At 40.3% G+C, this 22,082-nt stretch overlaps 3 protein-coding genes across 9 annotated transcripts in view; 2 read left to right on the top strand and 1 right to left on the bottom strand.

The window, feature by feature from the left end:
• Positions 1-3,254: 3,254 nt before the first annotated feature.
• LOC127357398 (collagen alpha-1(XIV) chain) overlaps positions 3,255-22,082 on the bottom strand; it is a 179,159-nt gene continuing 160,331 nt past the window's right edge. For 2 of the 5 annotated variants that reach the window (XM_051389573.1, XM_051389578.1), the window contains 11 exons: positions 16,228-16,323; positions 15,871-15,924; positions 14,740-14,793; positions 14,234-14,287; positions 13,272-13,343; positions 11,779-11,814; positions 10,291-10,357; positions 9,745-9,933; positions 9,359-9,436; positions 9,111-9,266; positions 3,255-5,267 (listed from right to left, as the gene is read on the bottom strand). In XM_051389573.1, the coding sequence (XP_051245533.1) occupies positions 4,975-5,267; positions 9,111-9,266; positions 9,359-9,436; positions 9,745-9,933; positions 10,291-10,357; positions 11,779-11,814; positions 13,272-13,343; positions 14,234-14,287; positions 14,740-14,793; positions 15,871-15,924; positions 16,228-16,323 (1,149 nt within the window). In that variant the 3' untranslated portion in view covers positions 3,255-4,974. Of the gene's footprint in view, positions 5,268-6,006; positions 7,005-9,110; positions 9,267-9,358; positions 9,437-9,744; positions 9,934-10,290; positions 10,358-11,778; positions 11,815-13,271; positions 13,344-14,233; positions 14,288-14,739; positions 14,794-15,870; positions 15,925-16,227; positions 16,324-22,082 lie in introns of those variants that run through there. The other 3 variants (XM_051389574.1, XM_051389575.1, XM_051389577.1) reach the window with 3 other exon arrangements.
• LOC127357403 (C-type lectin domain family 2 member D-like) lies at positions 18,147-20,674 on the top strand. 2 transcript variants are annotated; one of them, XM_051389598.1, is made up of 6 exons: positions 18,147-18,604; positions 18,964-19,083; positions 19,192-19,356; positions 19,440-19,564; positions 19,884-20,005; positions 20,090-20,674. In XM_051389598.1, exons 1-6 carry the CDS (start codon positions 18,442-18,444, stop codon positions 20,214-20,216), a joined length of 822 nt encoding a protein of 273 aa, XP_051245558.1. In that variant the 5' UTR covers positions 18,147-18,441; the 3' UTR covers positions 20,217-20,674. The 2 variants fall into 2 exon arrangements, with proteins under 2 accessions (XP_051245558.1, XP_051245559.1); XM_051389599.1 differs by lacking the exon at positions 18,964-19,083 and having other exon boundaries at positions 18,150-18,604.
• Positions 20,928-22,082, top strand: part of LOC127357402 (CD209 antigen-like protein A) — a 33,039-nt gene continuing 31,884 nt past the window's right edge. Inside the window, exon 1 of one of the 2 annotated variants that reach the window (XM_051389596.1) lies at positions 20,928-21,542. The gene's annotated coding sequence lies outside the window, so the exon portion shown is untranslated. The remainder of the gene's footprint in view (positions 21,543-22,082) is intronic. The other variant, XM_051389597.1, reaches the window with a different exon arrangement.

Genomic DNA, 22,082 nt, shown 5'->3' with positions numbered 1-22,082 from the left:
TTCTTCCTCCCTCATTTGCTTTTAACCTCTTCAACCTTAAACTCTCTCCAGTTTCCTCTCAAGTAATCTCTGAGTTTTTTAAGCTGCACTTTCACATCAAGTGGAAATATTCTGGATGTCTGCTGCACCATTTTAAAGGTACTGGATAAAGGATGGATGAAGCTGTTTTACCTGACGTTGTTCAGACTGAACTTAAAGTGAAATTTAGAGTATGTTGGTCTGAGGGATTCAGATTGTACAAGATACAACTTTTTAAATTCTAATACTTTTTCATTGCATCCAGAAACTGAAGGATTCACAGGCTCACTGATGAGACTGTAGATTTATTGTGGCTCAGGTGGTGGAGCAGGTCGTCTAGTAGTCGTAGGTTCGCTGGTTCGATTCCTGGTCCCCCAGTCGAAGTGTTCTCAGTGCTCCTGATGGCTGTTCCGTCAGTGTGTGTGTGTGTGTGTGTGTGTGTCTGTGTAAGAGTGAGTGAGTGAGTGAGTGTGTGTCTGTGTAAGAGTGAGTGAGTGTGTGAGTCTGTGTAAGAGTCAGTGAGTGAGTGTGTGTGTGTGTGTGTGTGTCTGTGTAAGAGTGAGTGAGTGTGTGTGTGTGTGTGTGTGTCTGTGTAAGAGTGAGTGTGTGTGTGTGTCTGTGTAAGAGTGAGTGTGTGTGTGTGTGTAAGAGTGAATGAGTGTGTGTGCGTGTGTGTGTCTGTGTAAGAGTGAGTGGGTGAATGTGAATGTGACTGTGAATGTGAATGTGTGTGTGTGTGTGTGAGTGTGTGTGTGCGTGTGTGTGTGTCTGTGTAAGAGTGAGTGTGTGTGTGTGTGTGTGTGTGTGTGTCTGTGTAAGAGTGAGTGAGTGTGTGTGTGCGTGTGTGTGTGTCTGTGTAAGAGTGAGTGTGTGTGTGTGTGTGTGTGTGTGTGGAGGTGAATGTGGTGTGCTGTAAAGAGGTTTGAGCTGTTGGACCAGAGAAGCTCTGTATGAATAATAATAAAGTTTATTAAAAGCCCAGCAGGAGCAACATTCGGAGACTTTTGGAGGTCACTGTCACAAACATTCAAACAGAGTTACCGAGAACACGAAGAACTGGATCCAAATGAAAGACAACGTGAGGCAGAGCTGGTGTAGTACGATAATGTAACAACGTCCAACAACAGCGGGCTCATGGGGACGATGAGACATCAAACGCAGTCCACAGACACACTGCCACTGAGCCAGCACAAAGACTACATACTCTAGTGAGAGGAGGACAGTGAGGCACAGGCGGGAAACACACAAAGACAGGAAGTAACTGACAGCTGTTACAGGTAAGCCAGATCCACCTGTAACAGACTGTAAATGGACTCCAGGTACTTTGAGCCTGATGCTTTGGGCTGGAAGTCTTCTTGGATCCAGTCTCTGAATCCCTGAGCGACACCTACGACATACAGTAGTGGGGTAATAAGTGATTAGTGGGGTATAATTACTAGTTACTGGGGTAAGTAATGTGATTGATGGTCGAGAAAATAAAAGTCCAGTTGTGAAGGAAACATTGATTGATGTGGAGTCAGCGATGCAGCTACAGAACAGACGTAAACGCGTCAGTGGACTCAGAAGCTCAGACGCAGGGACGTTTCCGTGGTGACGCAGGAGCTAATTGATTTCCCCGCCCACGTCCACCCTCTGTAAACCTCAAAGAATCCCTCTCTCACCTCCGTCAGCTTGTTTTAACCCGAGAGGCTCCTCAACCAGCAGAGGAGGCACTGCACCACTTCCTGTTCTCTCTCTGTGTGTGTGTGTGTGTGTCTCTCTCTTTTATACATGAATTACAAACATTAATAAAAGCCCGTCTCGTGTTACTCTGTGTTACTCTATTAAAAGGTGTTTAATGACATCTTATTGTCATAAACGTTTTCACACCTTCAACCACGACAACTTCCTCTGAAGAAGCAGATTGATATCAGACTTTGTGGGTTGGAAAATGTTTAAAGGTCAAAATGGTAGAAAAAGAAAGCTGCGTATTAAAAAGATAAAACAAGAACAGAAGTGGAGTCAGAATTATATTTCTAAAATAGAATTTACAACACAAGTTTAATCATCTCTGTAAATGTGGTCAGTGTCTTTCAGGGGTTCGGGTTAGAGGCTAAAATGTTGAATGTTTGTTAAATATATGACAAAATAAAAGACACACAGATTGGACATGTTCATGGATCGAAGCTTGTTCTGGGTCCCCAAAACTGATTTGGTGCAAACCAATGAAACCGGCTATTGTTACACACCGACACACACTGAACACTGGGAGGTTGACCGCCTGTTAAAGAAATATTGTTATATAGAAGACAATCTGAAGACAGACTTATGTATCATATGTGGTTTTTTATGGGAGTGTTGGAACTGTTGGAGGAGGAGGGGGGGCTGTTGTAGAGACACGGGAGGGTAGGAAGCAGGGCTGTTTATGCAATTCCAACACAGTTTATAGACCCCAGTATGCAAATACACAAGTTGAAAATAAGTTATATAATTTATACCACATGCATGTTATTTTGGGAGACTCGTAGGTACCCATAGAACCCATTTTTATTCAAATATCCTGATTTTGAGGTTAACTTTGGAGCGTTATTTAGCCTCCTTCCCAATATGCTAGCATGCCCTGGTTGGTTCCAGTGATATTATGTGATAGCAGTATTGTCTGCCTCTGAGAGAAGAGGTAAGGATAATGGGGTGGGACAGGAAGAGTAACCATGTGGTATGTGATCAGGTAGATAATAAGGCGGTAAGGTACGCAGATGAGGTAGGCAGAGGATTTTTTGAAAGACATTTTGATGTAAGTTTACTGTTTCTGAAAACTTCTGAAGGGCTTTTGGAAACTTGAGTCATGAAGAAAACTGGGATTTGGTAGAAGGGAGGTCCTATCTGGAGCCAGTGTTTGGTTTGTCTGTTCTGGGCTACTGTAGAAACATGGTGGTTCAGTATGGAAGGTGATTATACACCAATGAAAGCACAACAGATCCTCATAGATGGATCCTCACACACTGGGCCTTTACACTGGGCTGTACTGGGTCTAAACGTCGGTTCCATGGGAGCAGACAGTTGAGGTGTGATGTTGAACTCTGCAGCTCACCTGCTGGTTTCCAATCAGCTTCCTGCCGCTCGCAACATGCATCAGCGTTCACGTGAAGGCTTCAGCTTCCTGCTCGGTCCCAGTTTAATTAGACCTCAGGGTTCAGTGACATCACCTGCTGAGGGACAGCCACACATTCAGCACACAGTCCACACAGACAACGACGAAGGTTGTACTTCAGTTTTATTGTTCTGAGAAAATCAATACCAAGTAAAAAATAAATTACTTCCTTGATTTTATTTTTTAGACATATCCCGGTCAGAGGCGTAGAGGGAGGCCTGTTTTTACTCCTCGCAGACCTGAAGGCCTCAGAAACACTCAACTCAAAAGGTTTACAAGACATCTGGAAATGTTCAAAGTGTGCTTGAATTTTGGCTAAATTAGTTTAAAGATTTTATCCACAGGTGAATAAATGAGGCACACCCTTATTCCAAATGACAGGACTTCCCTTTATAGAACTGATCTCCAGCAATGAAACAAATGTAAGAAATCGAACGTATAAATGAATTCAAACTCAACTTCAAATGGACTGAGCTGCTGTGTTTCTGGTATCAAATCAGTCTCTGCAACAGATGGCATCCAGTTCGACTTAAATTAGCTTAACGATATTACAAATGGAGGAAGATCAATCCAAACTAAACAAATAAAAAGAACACAGAGTGGGACACAGCTGTCAGTCTTCAAAATAAAATCTCTTTTCAATCTACAACTCGAATCCCTCGACAACACGACCAATCACAAGATCCAGAAACCTGACAACTAAACCAAAAATACATTGACTCAGAAATATAATAACTCTCTGTCTTACATAAACTGTTATTCTTTAATCAACCTTCTCAAATACAGAGCAACATCAGTTTAAGCTTAATACTGTTACAATAACTGCATACGACTCACCGAGAACAAACGTTAATCTTTATACGTAACAGTAGAACGCGTCTATGGCTCTATGAAATTAAACAAAATGATACATCTCATGATTAATGGAAAAAAAAAACATGCAAAAACTTTACATAAATAACTTTGTTTGTAAAGTTCTGAACTGGGAAGAGATAATAGAAACATTAAAATCTGAATGATGACGCAGGTTTAAAGTCTGTTGGAGTCTTTGCTTCCTGTCCTCCGATCATCTTTGTTTCATTGTTTGTTTAAAATCATTTTATATTGTGCTTTATGTAGGCAGCTGGGCTGGGAGGCTAACATGGCCTGTTAGCACTGGAGGTAAAGTGGGTGACTTACTGGGCAATAAGAGGATAATGTTAGAATATTGTAGCTGCTGCCTATCGGATCAGTATTTATTGTTGTCTTGTAGAATTTGTGTTTACCTGCTTAGGGAGCGCAGACGTGTAGCTAGCAGCTAAATCTGGTGCAAAGCATCTCTTCGCTTAAAGTTATCGTAATTTCTTTATCGTTCCGTCACAAATACATAAAACATGTAAAGAGACAATTAGGAGGCACTTAACCAACCAGGTAAATAACACACAGAACAACTGAAACCTGATTACAGAACCGGCTACTTTTCTCCAATCTGATGTTTGAGAAACTTGAATTTGATCACAGAAACAGTTCAACTGTTAACAGAGAGACGTCTTGGGACAAAAAGCAAACTGTGAAATATAAACCCCAGTAAAGCTCAGTCCATTGAGAAACAATCTTCTCTACGGAGACGAAATGAACAAACACAAATCAACTAAAACCTGTTTTCTTGCAGTTAATTCAACAGCATAGATGAGTTAAAATAGTCCCAACCTGATACCCCCACCCCGTCCCCTCTACGGTGTCCATAAGAAATCCTCTACATCAGGCACTTGTTGATTAGTTCGTAACGGCTCCAAACCGCCCAATCAGAAACAGCGAGCAGCCCTCCGTCCTCCAATCAGCTCCTCTCATTTAATTAGTTCAGACAGCGTCTTCGCTCCTCTCTTTAGTCTCCTCTTCGGCCCGGCTCTCTCCTCCTCTCCGTCCAGGCTCCGGGCGCTGCGGTGGACGCCGGGGGACCTCAGCTCGTAGTCATCTTGGGCGAGCGCAGGGTCGTCAGGGGCGACGGGCCGCGGGGCCGGGTAGTTGGGCTGGTAGTAGCGGTAGGGATCGTCCTCCTCGACCTCGCCGTAGTTCTGGAAGACGTTGGGCGGCAGTTGGACTGCGGGGATAGCGCCGCCGTCAGTGACATCCTCACCCTCTGCGTTGCCAACCAACCAGGCAGCGAGCCAAGCCAGCACGCCAGTCAGATAGGCAGACAATCAGTGAGAGCCCAAAACAAAGATGGCAGACCCCCGCCACCACAGGAAGCAAGGTTTTGGATTGGTTTGTTGGGTTTTGATTGGGTTAGTGAGACAGGAAGAGGGGGCGGGAGGAGAAGGAAGGAGCAAGAGACACAGAGAGACAAGGGTTACCAAAGGTTACCAAAAGTTACCAAGGGTTGCCGTGGGTTACCAAGGGGTTACTGAGTCGGGGTTACCAAGGTTACGGGCTAAAAGCAAGAGTTAGAGGAAAGGATACATTTAGGATTAACGACTGCAAATTAAAATGAGTGTAATAAGTTTTACCAGGCAAATATTAGATCTGTTATCTATTAATTCACATTCAAATTGTCACAATTTAAGTAATTTAAAGTATTTAAAGTTTTTGTTTTTTTGTCCAATTAAAGATATCTACATACTTAATGTTAAAACAACGTGCAAATTACTATTCAATAGGAATTTCTATTCAAAAGTTGTCGTGCAGATGAGCTTTTAGGACCTGTGGTTTAAAAAAGAGGCACCGGATGATCGTAATCTAGAAGAAAAAGTCAGGAGAGGACGATGGTGTCAGAGTTCGTAGTACAATGTCTGGGCTCAGTCCTGTTCAAGGATAAGTCTGGTGATATTCTCTTGTTTTTAACAAATCTTAACAACAACCAACAGTGAATGTATCTTTTAACAAATCTTAACAACAACCAACAGTGAATGTATCTATGAAGCATTATGTGTGTATCTGCGTGGTAGAGCTTCACTGTCGTTTATTTGCACTATCCGGCTGTGTGTTTGAAGAACTACAGCGAGCAGCTGCTTCAGGAAACTGAACAGAACATATTTTACTGATGACACTATATACTTGTGAGTTGGAGCCAGTGGGCTTGGAGCTGACAGCCACAGACAGGAAGTCAGAAAGCACTGAGAGACGGACAAACACACTGTTGGTTTTGGCATTTTCATGGGATTTGTTCACAATAATGAAAATATAGAATAACACCAGCCTCATGCTTTAAAATGTTTGGTTATTTAAAAAAAACAAGAAGCTGAAAATCAGCTCTGTAGCTGAGTGAGGGGCAGTGTGAATGTTAAAGGACTGAGAAAGACCTTAAAAAGTAAATCTACAGAAACTAGCATGATTTGTTGTGTGTTTTTTCCCCTGTAAAGCCCTGTATGAGGTGATGTTGTACTGTATAAGTTGATGCTGTACTGTATAAGGTGATGCTGTACTGTATAATGTGATGTTGTACTGTATAATGTGATGTTGTACTGTATAAGGTGATGCTGTACTGTATAAGGTGATGCTGTACTGTATAAGGTGATGTTGTACTGTATAATGTGATGTTGTACTGTATAAGGTGATGCTGTACTGTATAATGTAATGCTGTACTGTATAAGGTGATGCTGTACTGTATAATGTGATGTTGTACTGTATAATGTGATGCTGTACTGTATAATGTGATGCTGTACTGTATAATGTGATGCAGTACTGTATAATGTGATGCTGTGTGTTACATTATGTGCAGGTAGAGAGAGCCAGGGTTGAAGCTGATCAGCCGATGCAGTGACACCACATCCATCACATACATTCTGCAGCCTTTGCAGCAGTTAAAGCTACTAATCTCTGCGGCTGTAGTCATTGTCAGAGTCTGTGAACGCGGCTCAGTTGTCACTGAAATACTGTGCTGAGGGTTATGAAGAGGAACAGTTGTAAAATGACAGACAGACAGACAGAGGAAGAGAGAGAGAAACACAAAGACAGAGAAATGGTTACAACATGCAGATGTAACTCACATGATGCAGGCTGCGAGCTGCGCAGCACCTTTTAGGCTACCGTGTGACCTTTAACCTCAACACACATCAAGGATTAACCCAGTCATGCCTTTAACGGGTAAAGATGCCTCATGTGGAGTTTTCTTTCAGTGAGTATGTTACAGAATTAATTATATTTTCAGTGTTTAGAAAGCCGTGTGTGTATGTTGTGTATGTGGTGAGAACTAACAGAGCACCCTGGATGCATGTGCTGCTGTTGCACCAACCATAAAACTGTTAAAATATAATTTCCCATGTGTGTTTTCCTGTAAAAGGCTGAGAAAACACAGTTGGAGTTGTTTGGACGCTGGAGATCAAATTAACACGTAACAGACACGAAAGCTGCCAGCAGCACTGATTCATCACCGTCAACCTTGATGTGAATTTTGCAGTAATTTGTTGCACTTTTTCTGTTCCTGCTGAACTTAATGGTGATATATGTACAAGGAAACCCTCCATGCAGCATCTTTCCAGTGACTGATTAAACCCACACTCACACTACTGAGTGATTAAACAGAAAAGTCTCAGTCGTAAAATGTTAGGATGCAGAATTCAGTCGGTGATCGGGTTCTTACTGTTGGCTGACGCGTGCAGGACGCCGTGCAGTTTCAACCAGGTACCGCAGGAAGACAAAGCTTAAAGGGCTAATTCACCCAATTCATCATGACTCACTGTCAGGGGGTTTGTGGCACATAGGTAGTTTCAGTTTTATTTGTTGGGGTTTAGATTTTACTTCTGCTACCTCAGTTCAAAAGAAGTAGTTACATAAATCAGACACTTAAAGACCCAGGGAAATGAAAAGTGACTTGGGGCCACTCTCAGGACTGTACTGCAAATACGAAGCTACCGAGCTACAGCAACCAATTAGCTTAGCTTAGCATAATGACTGGAAACAGGGGCAAAGAGCTAGCCTGGCTCTGTCCAAAGATAACCAGCACCTCTAAAGCTCCCTAATTAACACATTATATTTCATTTGTTTAATCCGTACAAAAGATGAAGTGTAAAAAGGACATGTTGTGGTTTCATCGGAGGCTGCGCGCAGGAACTTACCTGCCATTTCAACTGTCTCTGTCCATCTTTATTAGTCTACAGACTCTAGTCCTAACATGTTGCTCTAATTAATGTCATTTTGTCTTTTTAATGATTTGGGTGAAGTGACCCTTTAAAGCGGTTATTTCCTTTGAGGTTAAAAAGGCTGAGCTGATGGCTTATTAACAACACCTTGTTGTTTGGATGTTCCTCCAAAAAACAAGCTCAAATTATCAAATGATATTTGAAACTGTACAAAGTTTCAGAATCACATTGCTTTGAGTCTCTCACACAACCAGACTGTTGGTACTAAAGCAGAATTCTGTATCCTAACAGTGATTGTATTTCAAGGTGTTTCATGTTTCACCTTCAAATACACGGAGCGTGGGATGGGTGACTTCAATGACATGCAGCCTGTTTAACTCAGTGGCAGCTTTTCAACATGAAAAGGAACCGAATGAATTAAACATTTCACTTGATGACCTTCAATCCAAAAGACGCACTCAGCACTGAAAAGCTTTCATGCTCAGTCACACAGTTTACAATGTCCACACATTAAAACAACCTGATGGGTTTTAAGTAAGACATTTCTACTATTAAGGCAGGGTGTGTGTCATTAGATACAATACAAGAAAGGGAAACAGAGACTAAATGGGTAATTTTTGATCTTTTATAAGAAAAAAGTTAAATGTTTCTTTCTTAGTTGAAGGTTGTGTTTCTTTTATTCCATCCTCCACACTCTCTGTGGCTGTAATTACCCAGCGATCACAGTGAAAGGTGGTGAAGTCTAGTAGAATGGTTGATAAGATTAATTCAGTAATACAGTGAGTCAAAGAGGTGTCAGGAGTCCCTGCCTCTGTATTCTTCAATGATAAATGACTAACAACAAAAGAATGAATATTATTATTAAATGTTTAAACCTGCCGCTGCCTTTAAGGGACCCTACGTACCTCCAACATTATAGCCCATACAGGAGTTCTGGTCGCAGTAGCCGGGAGGCCCAGCGGAGCCGACGGGTCCGGGGACTCCGGGCCGACCGGGAGTTCCAGGATTTCCAGGTCGCCCTGAGGGACCCTGGCTGCCAGGTCTGCCCTGCCCTTGTGGACCTGGGAGGAGGGAGGAAGGAAAAAATATCAAGAAGACTAGATTGAGGACTTCAGTAGGATGGCATGGTACGGCTTGGTGTGGTTTAATTTACCGGGGGATCCTGGAGGTCCTCTGGGGCCTTGGATTCCAACACCTTGAGATCCTTTCTCACCCTTTTCTCCTAGTTGACCTGGACACACACACACACACACACACACACACACACACACACACACACACACACACACACACAAAAACAATGCTGTCAATCTGTTTTCCACTTCATGTTGGAACTCTTTGAGGAATGAATGTCTCCAGTAAGACACAGTTGGTGCTGTTGTTGGAACTGTCGATGCTCTGGCTGCTGCAGGCGTACATCGCTCATACGAGGTTGCTCCCTCAGTAGCAACCTGTGAAACCTCCATGAAACCGCCTGCGATACTCCATCCATCCGTCGGCTACGGTGTGAATCAGCCTGACAGTCCTGGTTACACTCACCTCTTTCTCCTGGTTGCCCGTTTTGTCCGTTCTGTCCTGGGAAGCCGGGTCTTCCTGGGGGTCCCTGTTCTCCCTGGGCCCCTGGAGTTCCCTGCCTGCCCGGCTCTCCTGGGGGTCCCGGCACAGTACGGATGGACACTGGCGGACTGGGCACGTGGTTCAGGATGGAGTTGTAGCGTGCCATGTGGCCTGAAAACAGGAAAAGGAAGACTGAGCCAGACCGGATAAATTATACAGCAACATGGTTGGAGCCATCATGGAGGTGATGTGTGGAACTGGCAGTATGGTACCAATCGGCTGGGGAGAACTCGATCAGTTAACTTTTGTATAATCGCTGTAGATCCTTTCAGAAAAACTGAAATTCCCCAACTTCCCTAAATGTCAGGATAAACACTCACTTTTACTCACACTTTACTTTTACAACGCATTCTTCAGCCAGGAACACTGAGCAGAGCCTGATTAACTTAACCTTGATACTAGAACCAGGTCTTGACCCTCAAACAGCGCTCTGAGGCGGAGAGACAGAGGCAAAGTGTTTTTACTCACTCTGAATCAGCTGCTCACAGACCTGCCTGGCGATGGCCTGAACTGAGGAAGTCGACTGGAGGTCGCCCTGGAGACACACATGCAGAAATATTTGTAGTTATCAAGGAATTATACATGTCCATGGCAACATAAAGTCAAATTTTAGTCTAAATTTTAACTAAATATATACTTATTAACTCATTCTTTTTATGTTCTGTGTTTGTTCCTGAGCTGCTGCATCAACGTCCAACACTTCTCCAGCTGTGACTCTTCCTACAGACTGCTGATGTTGTGACCACAGTGTCCATCACCACCACACAAGCACATTTAATTCTGCAGGCTGGCATTTTTAAATAGTCTTTTTGTTTGTGTGTTTCAGACTCATGATGTAACAGCATTATGTCTGCAGATTTACATAAAAAATAAATTACATGTGTACACAAACTCACCTGTCACACACACACACAAACACACACACAGGTATTTGAGCCACAGGTGACTCATCCTGGCTCCAGTGGAGCTGTTATTACCAGGGTTAACTGTTGCTGTGTCATTTTAGAATAAAACAACGAGCCTTTAGCCCCTAGCTGTTGTTGTCAAATAATTTCAAATCACCCACAGCAGGAAAAACCCTTGAACATTTCCTCTCACTGCCTAATCACACTCATTGTACTTGTTCTCTTTTGGTATCTGCTGTGGTTTAAGTTAGTGAACCCAGACTAATGGGTGCTCGTGATGAGTTTCCAGGATTCTTCCTGAAAATAAAAACAACTCTCACTAACCGTTAACAGCTCTATGACCTTGCTCCACAGCAGCATCGTCTCAACACTTTGACTGTGGTTATAAGCCACCCAGCAAGAGATTTATCTATCTAATAACTCTCATCATAGTTTGTGGAGGACACAGGAGAAATTATTAAGGGGGGATTTGAGGGAGGGGTCCTCCTGACCTGTCCTCATAGTAATCTATTGATTATCTATACATTTATAAATGAAGATCACATTGGTTCTGTTCTGAGTGACGCGTAGAGGTGTGACTGAGCCGAGTTTGGACATACCCAAAAAATACCCAAAGAGCAACGTGAAGTAAACCGGACACAAAAATGTTATCATCATCATTAGGAGGAAACACTGGTTACATCACAGTATTTATAGGTTTTTTATCTGATGAGGATGTTTTGGTCCATAGAGACTGAAAATAAATATTTATAATATTTTACAAATGATAGGGGATTAACAAAATAACACCTCATAGCCTTAAAAATGACCATTTTTGTATTTTCACTGACTTTCTTTGCATTCTCACCACCTTTTATCTGAACCAACCTTTATAAGAGGATGTTGTAATTGTTGTTCTGTGAGTAGTGAAGATCAGAAAATGTAAATTTGTAGTTTTTCAGCTCACATTGATCAGCTCTGTTAACAATAAATGCTGGTGAGTAAAAGAGAAGAGCAACTTCATTTATTATTTCCTTCTTCTTTTCTGAACATAATGGACAGAGCCACTCACCCGTTCACCTTTCTCCCCTTTGCCTCCAGCAGGACCCTGCAACAGAGAAGAATCAATGAAAAGAAGAAAAAACAACTCAAATATGAAAGATTTGACACTGCAGACAGATTTTATGGACCATGGTAGGAAAACAAACAATCAAACAAACACATGAAGAAATTATTCTCCCATCAGGACATCGGCTCGATCATCTGCACAGATGCAAGAAGACTGTCCTCTCTTCACTTCCTTCCTCTTACTAATCTGGAATACTTTGTTTCTCCCTTTTTTCTTTCTGCTGTTCTGACTAACTTTGAATCATTTTGAATGTTGCTTGCTTGAATGTTTATTGTTTGCTTGTTACGTCGGTTCTGAATCACTGTGAAATATCTATTTTGGACACGCTGTTTGATATTTGATGATGTTTTGAAAAGCTTTTATGTGTCTGTCATGTAAAAATAAATAAAGCAACAAACAAACAAACAAACAAACATAGAGAGGGTTAGAGGTTAGACTCACCAGACTCACAATCAATCAAGATAAATTTCACGTCTTCCTTGAATAGAGCCACATTAACCTTCAAACCGTAACCGTGTGTTTTTTTTTTAAATGTAAAGAAAAGGACAAACGTGCAGTGAACACATGGAGAGCGCTGACTGTAGGCTGGATTTAGACTTTTGTCCAACACTGCATTAAAGCCACTAAATTCAAATGTTTCGCCTTCATCAGACAGAATCCAAGCTTTTAAAACACAGCAGATGGTTCAAAAAGAATCAGAAGTTTCAGCTTCTGTCTGAACCAACCTCACGTTAACGCTGCATTCGAGCTATTAAAAAACCAACAATCCTTGCGCAAACAGTACGGATATGTATTTTCCTCCAGTAAGTTCACATTAAGGCCTGCAATTGACAATAGCGTGGTAATTAGTTAAGGAGGGCTCTTTGCAGTCCGCCCACGGATCTGTAATTACATGCTTGACAACATTTTTTCCACGGCGATGTAAAGTAATTTGTCAGCAGTTTGTATCACCTCCCACAGAATCTCATTTCTTCTCCGGCGGCGCAGTCGAAATGTGATTTACTGTGAACATTTCATTTAATCAAGAATAAATGCCAAAGCAGAGAGTGGCCACAGTCTTAAACCCACTCTTACAGTATGATAAATAGACTGCACTTGTATATCTTAACTGACAAACACACTGATGGTGGCGGAGCTCTTTAGGTGCAGTTTAATGTTCAAGGTCTCCTCAGGTGTCAACGTGAATACGCTGCTCTCTGCCCCAGATTAGTGTGTTTGTGTCAGACAGGCCTGTGGACCTTCAGACCGGACAGGAGGCAGTTAATCCTGTTTGTCTCTGTTAAGCCTGACTGACATGACTTCCTGCCTCCTCCTGGGTATTTACACATTGTTGACGTTCATGCAGCAGCTTTTGTCAGACAGGTGACAGGTGTCAACCCAGACTGGGTAGGAAAAAGGTTAATGAAAGGAAGCTCTATTGTATCGTCTACACTCACCGGTGGTCCCAGTTCTCCCTGTTTTCCTGGAGGACCTGTGTTACCTTGGGCCCCTGGGCCTCCTGGAGTCCCCTGAAGAGACACAGACAGATATGAGGAGGACGAACAAGAATCAGTCGACTTCATTGGCAAAGTGTGTTCATAATGAGGAACCGGTGCTGTCAATGTACACACAGTGTACACCATAGGTTTGAAAATGGGTATATGTATAAACAGCAATGGACAACAAACAGTATCCAGTTGTGGAATGATTGCTGCTTTATATACAAGTTGCTAGAGATGCTTAATTAGCAATCAAGATTTAGGCCTTTTAAAAGAATATATATAAATGAACATTATGATTAACATTTCTCAGTTCAGTCGTACCTATTCTTTACTTTTTAATTTATTTCCTAATTAGGGTGTTTACTGTAAATTGACTGCATTGTTTAACCAAAAATATGTTTCCAGTCTTTTTCCACAGCAGCTGTCCAGTCGGGTCCAAATCAGTCCCAAAATCCAAAGCATTTCATTTGGGCATGCATATATACTCCAACCATTGTTGTCACACAGCAGTGGATGTAAACTGAGTGCTGGAGGGGCTTATATTATTATATTGTTATATTAGAGGCCAAAGTAGGATCGAAACTCTTTGAAACAGTCCTGATTTAAAATAGTTCAACTGTTACTTTATTTTCATTTTCTTGTTTTGGGTGCAGCTTGACAAGCAAGAAATATGCAGCTTTAATATGATTTATAGAACCTTGGTCCGGCTGCATCAGTATGATGTTAAAAGTCCACTCAGCAATTTCTCTTTTGTGTAAAGAAACTCGACCTTCGGGTGTCTGGAAGGAGAACCAGAGGCGGGACAGCAAACTGTCCAGTTCAGCTGCCAGAAATCCACATAACATTTCTCCTTTGTCTCCTTCAACAAACTCACTTACACAACCGCTAAACAATGTCAAACTTTAATCATCACTCACGATAGTTCCCGAAGGACCCTGTCTGCCCGGCGGGCCGTCTTTGCCTGGCAGTCCCTGTAGAGGAAAGCAGATGCATACCAATATGTGTGTTATGGTGATACATCGCAAGGCTCTTTTCTTCATGTGACGACATATTCATCTCATTTTTAAAGTTCTTCTGATATTATCAATGATAATTTCGTTGTCAGTAAAGTATTTTCTAAAAGGTGTTAAATGTCTTAACTGAACATTATAATTAGTAGAACTGGTGGTAGTAGCAATTGTAGAACTAAAACTGGTACTCGTAGTGGTACAACAGCCAGTGGAAGTAGTTGGTTAATCAGCATAGCAGTGGACCTTTACTACTGAGACCATAACTACCACTGCAGTAGTAAACTCAAGAGTAGTAGTTCAAGTAGAAGAAGCAGTGAGCAGAGGTCAGTTTCAACAATGTTGGAGTAGTAGTGAAAGCAATGAGCAGAGGTATTAGTGTTTGTATTAACAGTAATAATTATGAGATGACTCACCCTTTGTCCTGTGGGTCCTTCTCTGCCCTGAGCTCCAGGTCTGCCAGGAACTCCCTGAAGAGGAGAGCAGAGGTCACTGCAGATCACATTCACACTGAATCTAAATCTTTACATATTTAACAAATCAAACTATAAAGCAAAGAATCTCTATCTGTCTGTTTGTCTTTATCTATAACATTCTGTGTGACGTATTAAATTTGGTGCAATTTGGCCAGATGGTGGCACTGTAACAATTAACTTTATGTTCTTGTTTTCATACATTCTGTGGGTCCATGTGAATCTATAATCTATATAAGTCACACCTGTTGGCATCTAGATTTGCATTTGATTTTTTTACTATTTTGAATTTGATCCAAATCAGTTTTTTCACTACTCTTTCTACAAAATCGTCACCAGAACAACTTTTATTTCAGGATTGCAGATATGTCAGAGAAATAGTACTTCTAGAGTGTATTGTATGACTACCATGTCCCCGGTTTGATTTCACCTGGAGACCTTTGTTGCATTTCTTCCTATACTATCAATACCAATAAAGACAAACGTGACAAATATTTTAAAAAAGGAACTCGGCTGTTACAAACTTTGTTGTTGCACTAATATAATATTGGATCTTGCTATAGTGTTACAAACTCAGGGAATAGAAATAGACTTGAACCACAGAAATCAACCTTTTGCAAATGGCACCATTATTCAAACCATGACAAGTATTTGCTTCCAAAAGGTCACATTAGTCCCAGTAATTTACAGTAGTGCAGTAATTATTTGTGGGAGGCTCTTTTCAAGCAACAGACCTTTCTGAAACAGCACACCGCCCAATGTTCTGTCACTAACAATGTTAATTAATTTGTGTCTCTGACAAAAACACTAAAAAAAACAATTCTACCAAGCATTTCAAAGCTCATCAACATCCCAAACAAGGTTCTGCATTATATAATTAGCAGAATGAAAACCAATCATAATAATCAAGTTTGGTAGCTGTTTGACTGTAGATGGTCGCTGTCTTATTAACACGAGCCTAATTTGATAAAACATTCATAATTAGTAGATTTATAATCAAGGACCAGATAAAATGTAGGTTGACCGTATAGACCTAATTCTGCAGTATTTTGACAGAAATGAACAGAAACTTACCTGTGTTCCTTGCTGTCCAGCATCACCTTTCTGTCCTCTCTCTCCTGGAGGGCCCTGCAGATGAAAATTATACCTCTTGTACTGTTCCTATGTATATCGTTAATACGATGTTGAATATACTGAATAATATAGTTGCACTGGTGTAAATTATATGTTGCTTTTCATAAACTAACAATATGAATTGCATGTGAATATGAAAACATTGTGATAGTAGATACCATATTCTATACATTCTTCAAGAAAAAAATACTGTGAACACTTTCTTTGGGAGTACTATCAGAATTGCCAATTGATTGCCATCAGCCATTGATGTGAGACTGAGTAGAATCGTTCTGTTTGTGTGTATGTTTGTCATACTGTGGGTCCTATGATAGAGCGTCCACTGGGTCCCTGTGGTCCTTGGGGTCCCTGAGGTCCTGGTACACCTGTATCACCTACTGGACCAGTTGGCCCCTGGAGAGAGAAAGAGCGAAAGAGAGAGAGAGAAATTGTTAACAGGCTGTCATGTTGGCAATTATCTTTTATAGCTGGATGTGAAGACACTGGCTACTACGGAAGAAAAAAGGTAATAATATGAAAATGTGTTTGCTTGCAGCAATGACACGATTAGTGTAAAATTATTGGACAAAAAATACAATTGATATTAATAATATAATTATTGTTACTATTATATGAATCAAAAAGACAGTAAAGACCTCTGAGCTGCATCTACAGCATTGACCTATGCCGTGTACCTACAGCACTGACCTATATAACAATAATATGATTATAATTACTATTATTTGAACAGTACGACTTCTGACCTGTATACAGCACTGATCTCTGTCCTGTATCTACCCTGTGCTCTGTAACGTAATATTATTGTGGAGCTGTTGTCGGTAGAATTATATAAAATGTTAAATACACCTGCAATATCTTGTTCAGCTTCATCTAAATATGTTATGCACAATTTTTGGTAAAGATTAGATGAAATATGTGTACTATACAAAAAAAGAAGCATAGAATGTCTTTAATCCATAATGGGGGAATATTTTAAAGATGTGACCTATATTGGCATCATCCAATTCACTGTACATAAATGTTTCTTCTGTTATTTTTGAATTTGCCTCGGGATAAATAAAGTATCTATCCATCTATCTTCTACTCCCAAGGGTTCATGAGTTATTAGAAATGTAAAAAAGGCTTAATAACCGACCACATGGTGACGCTATTGTTTTGAAGAAAATCACACATCATTCTGCTGGTGTCGGATGTATTATCAAATACTTTGGTGATGTTTGATTAAACATTTTGCGAAACAGAAAATGTTGTGTGTACAGTACTAATAACAGCACATCAACTGAACTGTGACAAAAGTTTGCTGCACTGCAACCTGTGGTCTATTCAAAAGCCTGTCACTATATTTTTCTAAATATGCAAAATCAAGTAACATCTATATCTCCACCTCTTAATTCAAATGCTACCAAACTCCACACAGACATTCTTCAGATACTAAATATCACATTTCGAATGTGTTCAGATCGTTCGGTCCACAGTGACTATAAATGTCTTACTGTTATTACTGTGAAAACTTGCAACCATACCGTTCTCATTATATCTGCCTTGTCTTGTTTTATTTCTTTTTGTGAAGCACTTTATTAAGAAAGGTACTATACAAATAAAGTTTATTGTTTATTATTCATATTCTTGTAAAGACTATCTAGCAGTGCATAAACCCAATTCAGACCCTGAGTTAGACCTACTAACACTAAATTAATAAATTATTATCAAAGTTGTGACATCCCACTGAGATTGGTTATTGACATAACTTCAATAACGTTTCTGACTACAACCCAAGAATAGAGGAGTGCCGTTCTCTATGATATCTTTTTGAATGTTGCAACTTTACAGAGGAAGGAAATGATCTCCATCTCATCGAGGGGGGAGGCAACCGATAGCGTGACATGATGGCAATAAGGAAATTATGGTATGATAACAGAATGTCACATCTATAGCAAACATTTTAGTCACAGTAAGCTTCAGGATGTCAGCTTGTACCATGTCTAATGTGTTTCAGATCACTATTTGAAAAACTTGCCATTTTCCTAAACTAACAACAGCAGCAACAGTGACATTTTAACGTGATTGTCAGTCAATTGTATTCAGTAAATCTGAATTCTGCAAACACATTTAAGTGCTCCATTATACTTGACAAACCACAGATCACATATCACACCGCTGTTGACTAAACTAAAAGACAACAGAACGGTTTCATGAGCTCAAATTAAGATTGAAAAAGGGGCTTTTTTGCCGTACAGCGATGGAAATGGGGCAGTGTGCATCTGTGATTTCCTGCTACTTCTTCCTGTCTGATAAAACCTGGCCAGCACACGCAGAAACAGCAGCATCAGAATAGAGTAAAAAGTTACATTGAGGATTTTGAAATACAAATTTCTGTATCAACAATCTATGTAGCAGAGCACCTGCTGTTAGACGAATACAGCAACGGAGTGACAGCAGTGGGGTGCAGTAAACAGTTAACTGAGACTATTGACTAGCTGAAAATACTTTTTAGTTGTCTCCCACCTTAAAATGTCTTTCAACATTTATGAAGACCCAAATTTAACAATGAATGTGAAATACAGCAAGGTACTCAGAGACGACAGAGGACAGAGAGAGGAAAGAGTGGTTGACATCTACGAGAGTGCAGATACTTCCAGACACCATCGTGTTGATCTACCGACACAAGCTGGAGGTACGTGGGTTAACTAAATACTGTTGAGTTAATACTAAATGGCACTGTTAATATAAAAATAAAAACGTAATGTGTGTATGTGGGTGTGTATTCAAATGAGGTGCTCAGCTCTAACATTAATGCATCATGTACATTTGTACACGATAGTAGTAATAGTAATACAATTATTATAATTTATTGTTGAATCTTTATCCTCTTTATTTCTTCTGATTCTTAGTTTTTTACTCTTATTCTAATCATTATTTAAATCAAATGTCCCTGTTTTCATCTGGTCAGATAATCCGACCTAAAGGTGAAACTCAACAGCTACTTTAAACATGCTTAATCAGTATGTGTGTCTGTGTACTATGCCTCTGTAGGAGCTCACACTCAAAAGCATCTTGCAGCCGTCCAAAGAAACCCTTTTAGAGCTGCTGCACTGATTCTGGGTCTCCTGTGTCTCCTGCTTGTTGTTGGAGTCACTGTCTTATCCAAATTCTGTGAGAACCTTGTTATTTTAATGTCATTTATTGAGCCACTCAAAACCTTGATCAGTTGTTTTAATGCGACATCACTGCCCTGTCTCTTTTTGTTGTGGTTTTCAACAGATATTTCCGTTATTTTGGATAAATACATGATCAACAAAAGCTATGTGGAGCTGCAGACCAGTTATAAGGAGCTGCAGACCAGTTATAAGCAGCTGCAGACCAGTTACGACAACAGTCTCTGCCATTCAGAGGGAAACCAAAGCCAGACACAGGGGAACATTACAAGTGAGAACAATTTAAAAAGAAACAGTATACTTTCAGAAAACTTTCACTAAAACACGTCATTGATAATGAGTTGTTTCTTTAAGGATGGAAGAGATTCCGATGCAGTTGTTACTACAAATCTACTGAGATGAAAAGCTGGACAGATGGCAGGAAAGACTGTCAGACCAGAGGAGCAGATCTGGTGATAATAAACGGCAAAGAGGAACATGTGAGTGTGGTCTGTTCTCGTGTTTGGGCTTTAATGTAGGTCCGTGTTTTTGTGTGGGAGCTTGTTGTGTTTATCTGTCATGTTGTCATGATGTTTTTGGACATGGACGTGCTATATGTGTGTGCCAGTGTGATTTTTGTATTTAGTGCTTTTGTAAATTTTTTGGGGCAGAGGAACCCGCCATATTTAAGTGTTTTAATTCTGTGCTACTTTATACTGTTACACACATGCAAACACAAAACAACAAACATATTTATACCATAGAAATATCGGTGTATGAATAGAGAAATAATTCTCCACTCTTTTACTAAATTGTCAGGAATTTGTCACGAAGCTGACTGAACAGGCAGATTCCTGGATCGGTCTGCAGTCAGTGAAAATAAAGGATTGGCCGGAGACATGGGATTGGAAATGGGTGGACGGATCAATACCATCATATCTGTGAGAAACTTTAATGCATAATCTTATACTATTAATCCTTGTGTATTGTGGCTCACCCATAACAACACAGTGCTTGTTCTACAGGACCTGGAAAGTAGAAGTGAATAGTAAGGCTGTGAGCGGGTCCACAGGATACATTAATCTGAAAGGAGCATTCAACCACATCAACAGTGGATCCCAACAATGGATCTGTGAGAAACCGATATATTGAGAGTCTCTGTGAGTCTACACTGTGTCACACATGTAACTGTGATGTAATTAGTTTGAATTATACTAAGGACATTGTTGCATGTTAATTGTGCTAATAAAATGCTATTTGCCTGTAAAATCAGTCTCTGATCATGGAGAGTTTACTTGTTGCATTAAATGAGACTTTGAAACAGCAAATAAAGTTTCTTTCCAGATTGTAAATCTTCATCATGCGCACCTTTGATATCCACTTCTGATTCTGTTTTCTGATCTGATATTTTTGAGACTCCCTTTCACTGAGGGAGTAACATCTGATAGTGTGAGATGATGGCAATGAGGAAATAACAGAAGTGATAATATGTCACATTCACAGCAAACATTTTAGTCACAGTAAATGTGCTTCAAGATGCCATGTTGTTCCATGTGTAATGTGATTCAGATTAAAATGAAGAGAAAGAAATAAAGCTGGAAATGTTGAAACCATTGTTCAGTGTTTGATCCATTATGTGGTGTTTGTATTCCAACATTTGATCCTGTTGAACTGAAAGAAGTTACTGTGCCACACAGCTCGGGCTCAAATAGTTTATTTCTTTTTCTTTTCTGTCAAACTACAGCAGCAACAGTGACAACTTAATGTCATTATCAGTGGAAAATCTAAATTCTGCTGACGTTGCCCTAGCGTACTTGACAAACCACAGATCACATATCACACCGCTGGTGAATGAAAAAAAGTTAATCAGCTCTCATACATCTAAATTGGCATTTTTTGAGTGCAAATTATGAATAAATAATAAACGAGAAGGAAAAAGAAGGGTTTCATAAGCTCAAATGAATATTGACTAAAATGAAATTGCCCTATTAATTCAGAGGTTTTTGCTATTTAGTAGTTGAATATATGGCAGTGTGTTTTCCTGCTACTACTTCCTGTGTGATGAAACCTGGCCAGCACACACAGAAACAGAGAGACATAGAAACCTTGGCAGAAAACACAGACAGCAGCATCAGAACAGATTACAACGTTATATTCAGGATTTAGCAACACAAACTTCACTATCAACAATCTATGTAGCAGAGCACCTGCTGTTAGAGGAGTACAGATACAGTGACAGCAGTGGGGAGCAATAAATAGTCAATCGAGACTACTGAAAAGCTGCACAGACTTTTAAGGTTGTATTCTGTCTTGAAATGTCTTTGAACATTCACAAAGACCCAAATTTGACTATAAATGTGAGATACAGCAATGAAAACGGAGAGGACGGAGGACAGAGAGTGGAAAGAGTGGTCTTCATCAACCAGAGTGCAGACACTTCCACAGACCATCATGTTGGCCTTTCGACACGAGCTGGAGGTACGTACGTACTGAATACTGTTGAATTATTACTAAATATTTCTGTTGATATAAAAAGGTGTGTATTCAAATTCGGGGATCAGCTATAACTTACATGGTAGTAGTAATATTGATGAAATCAGTTATGAGAATAATGCACTTCAGCTCGTATTCAGGATTTAACTGTAGACATATTTTAAAAAACTGCACGTAATATCAAATGGCTTGACTTTACACAATATCAAGCACAAAGCAGTAAACATCAAAACTGAGAGACAAATGTGTACAGTGACCCGATAGCTCTGGTAAAAACTCAGAGACAGTAAGTGTGTTTTATGAAATAATATACTTTGTATGTGAAACTTTTAAATCAAAAACCTCAGCAGTGTTTTACAGCTGTGGTTTGATTTATATTTATGAACTTTCGCCTCATGTCATCTTTTATTGGTGTAAAATGATTGCTGAATGATCAAACGTGTTCTCAGCTGAAGAAGCAATGTTGAGTGTCAAAGTTGTGTTTTGGGGTTGTTTCCTGTAGTTAGTTAGGATTGTGTTCTCACT

This window comes from Dicentrarchus labrax, unplaced genomic scaffold (genome assembly GCF_905237075.1).
Source record: "Dicentrarchus labrax unplaced genomic scaffold, dlabrax2021, whole genome shotgun sequence".
Classification (NCBI taxonomy): Eukaryota; Metazoa; Chordata; class Actinopteri; family Moronidae; genus Dicentrarchus; species Dicentrarchus labrax.
The sequence above is the reverse complement of the archived record's forward strand: the minus strand, read 5'-3'. Positions and strand labels throughout refer to the sequence as shown.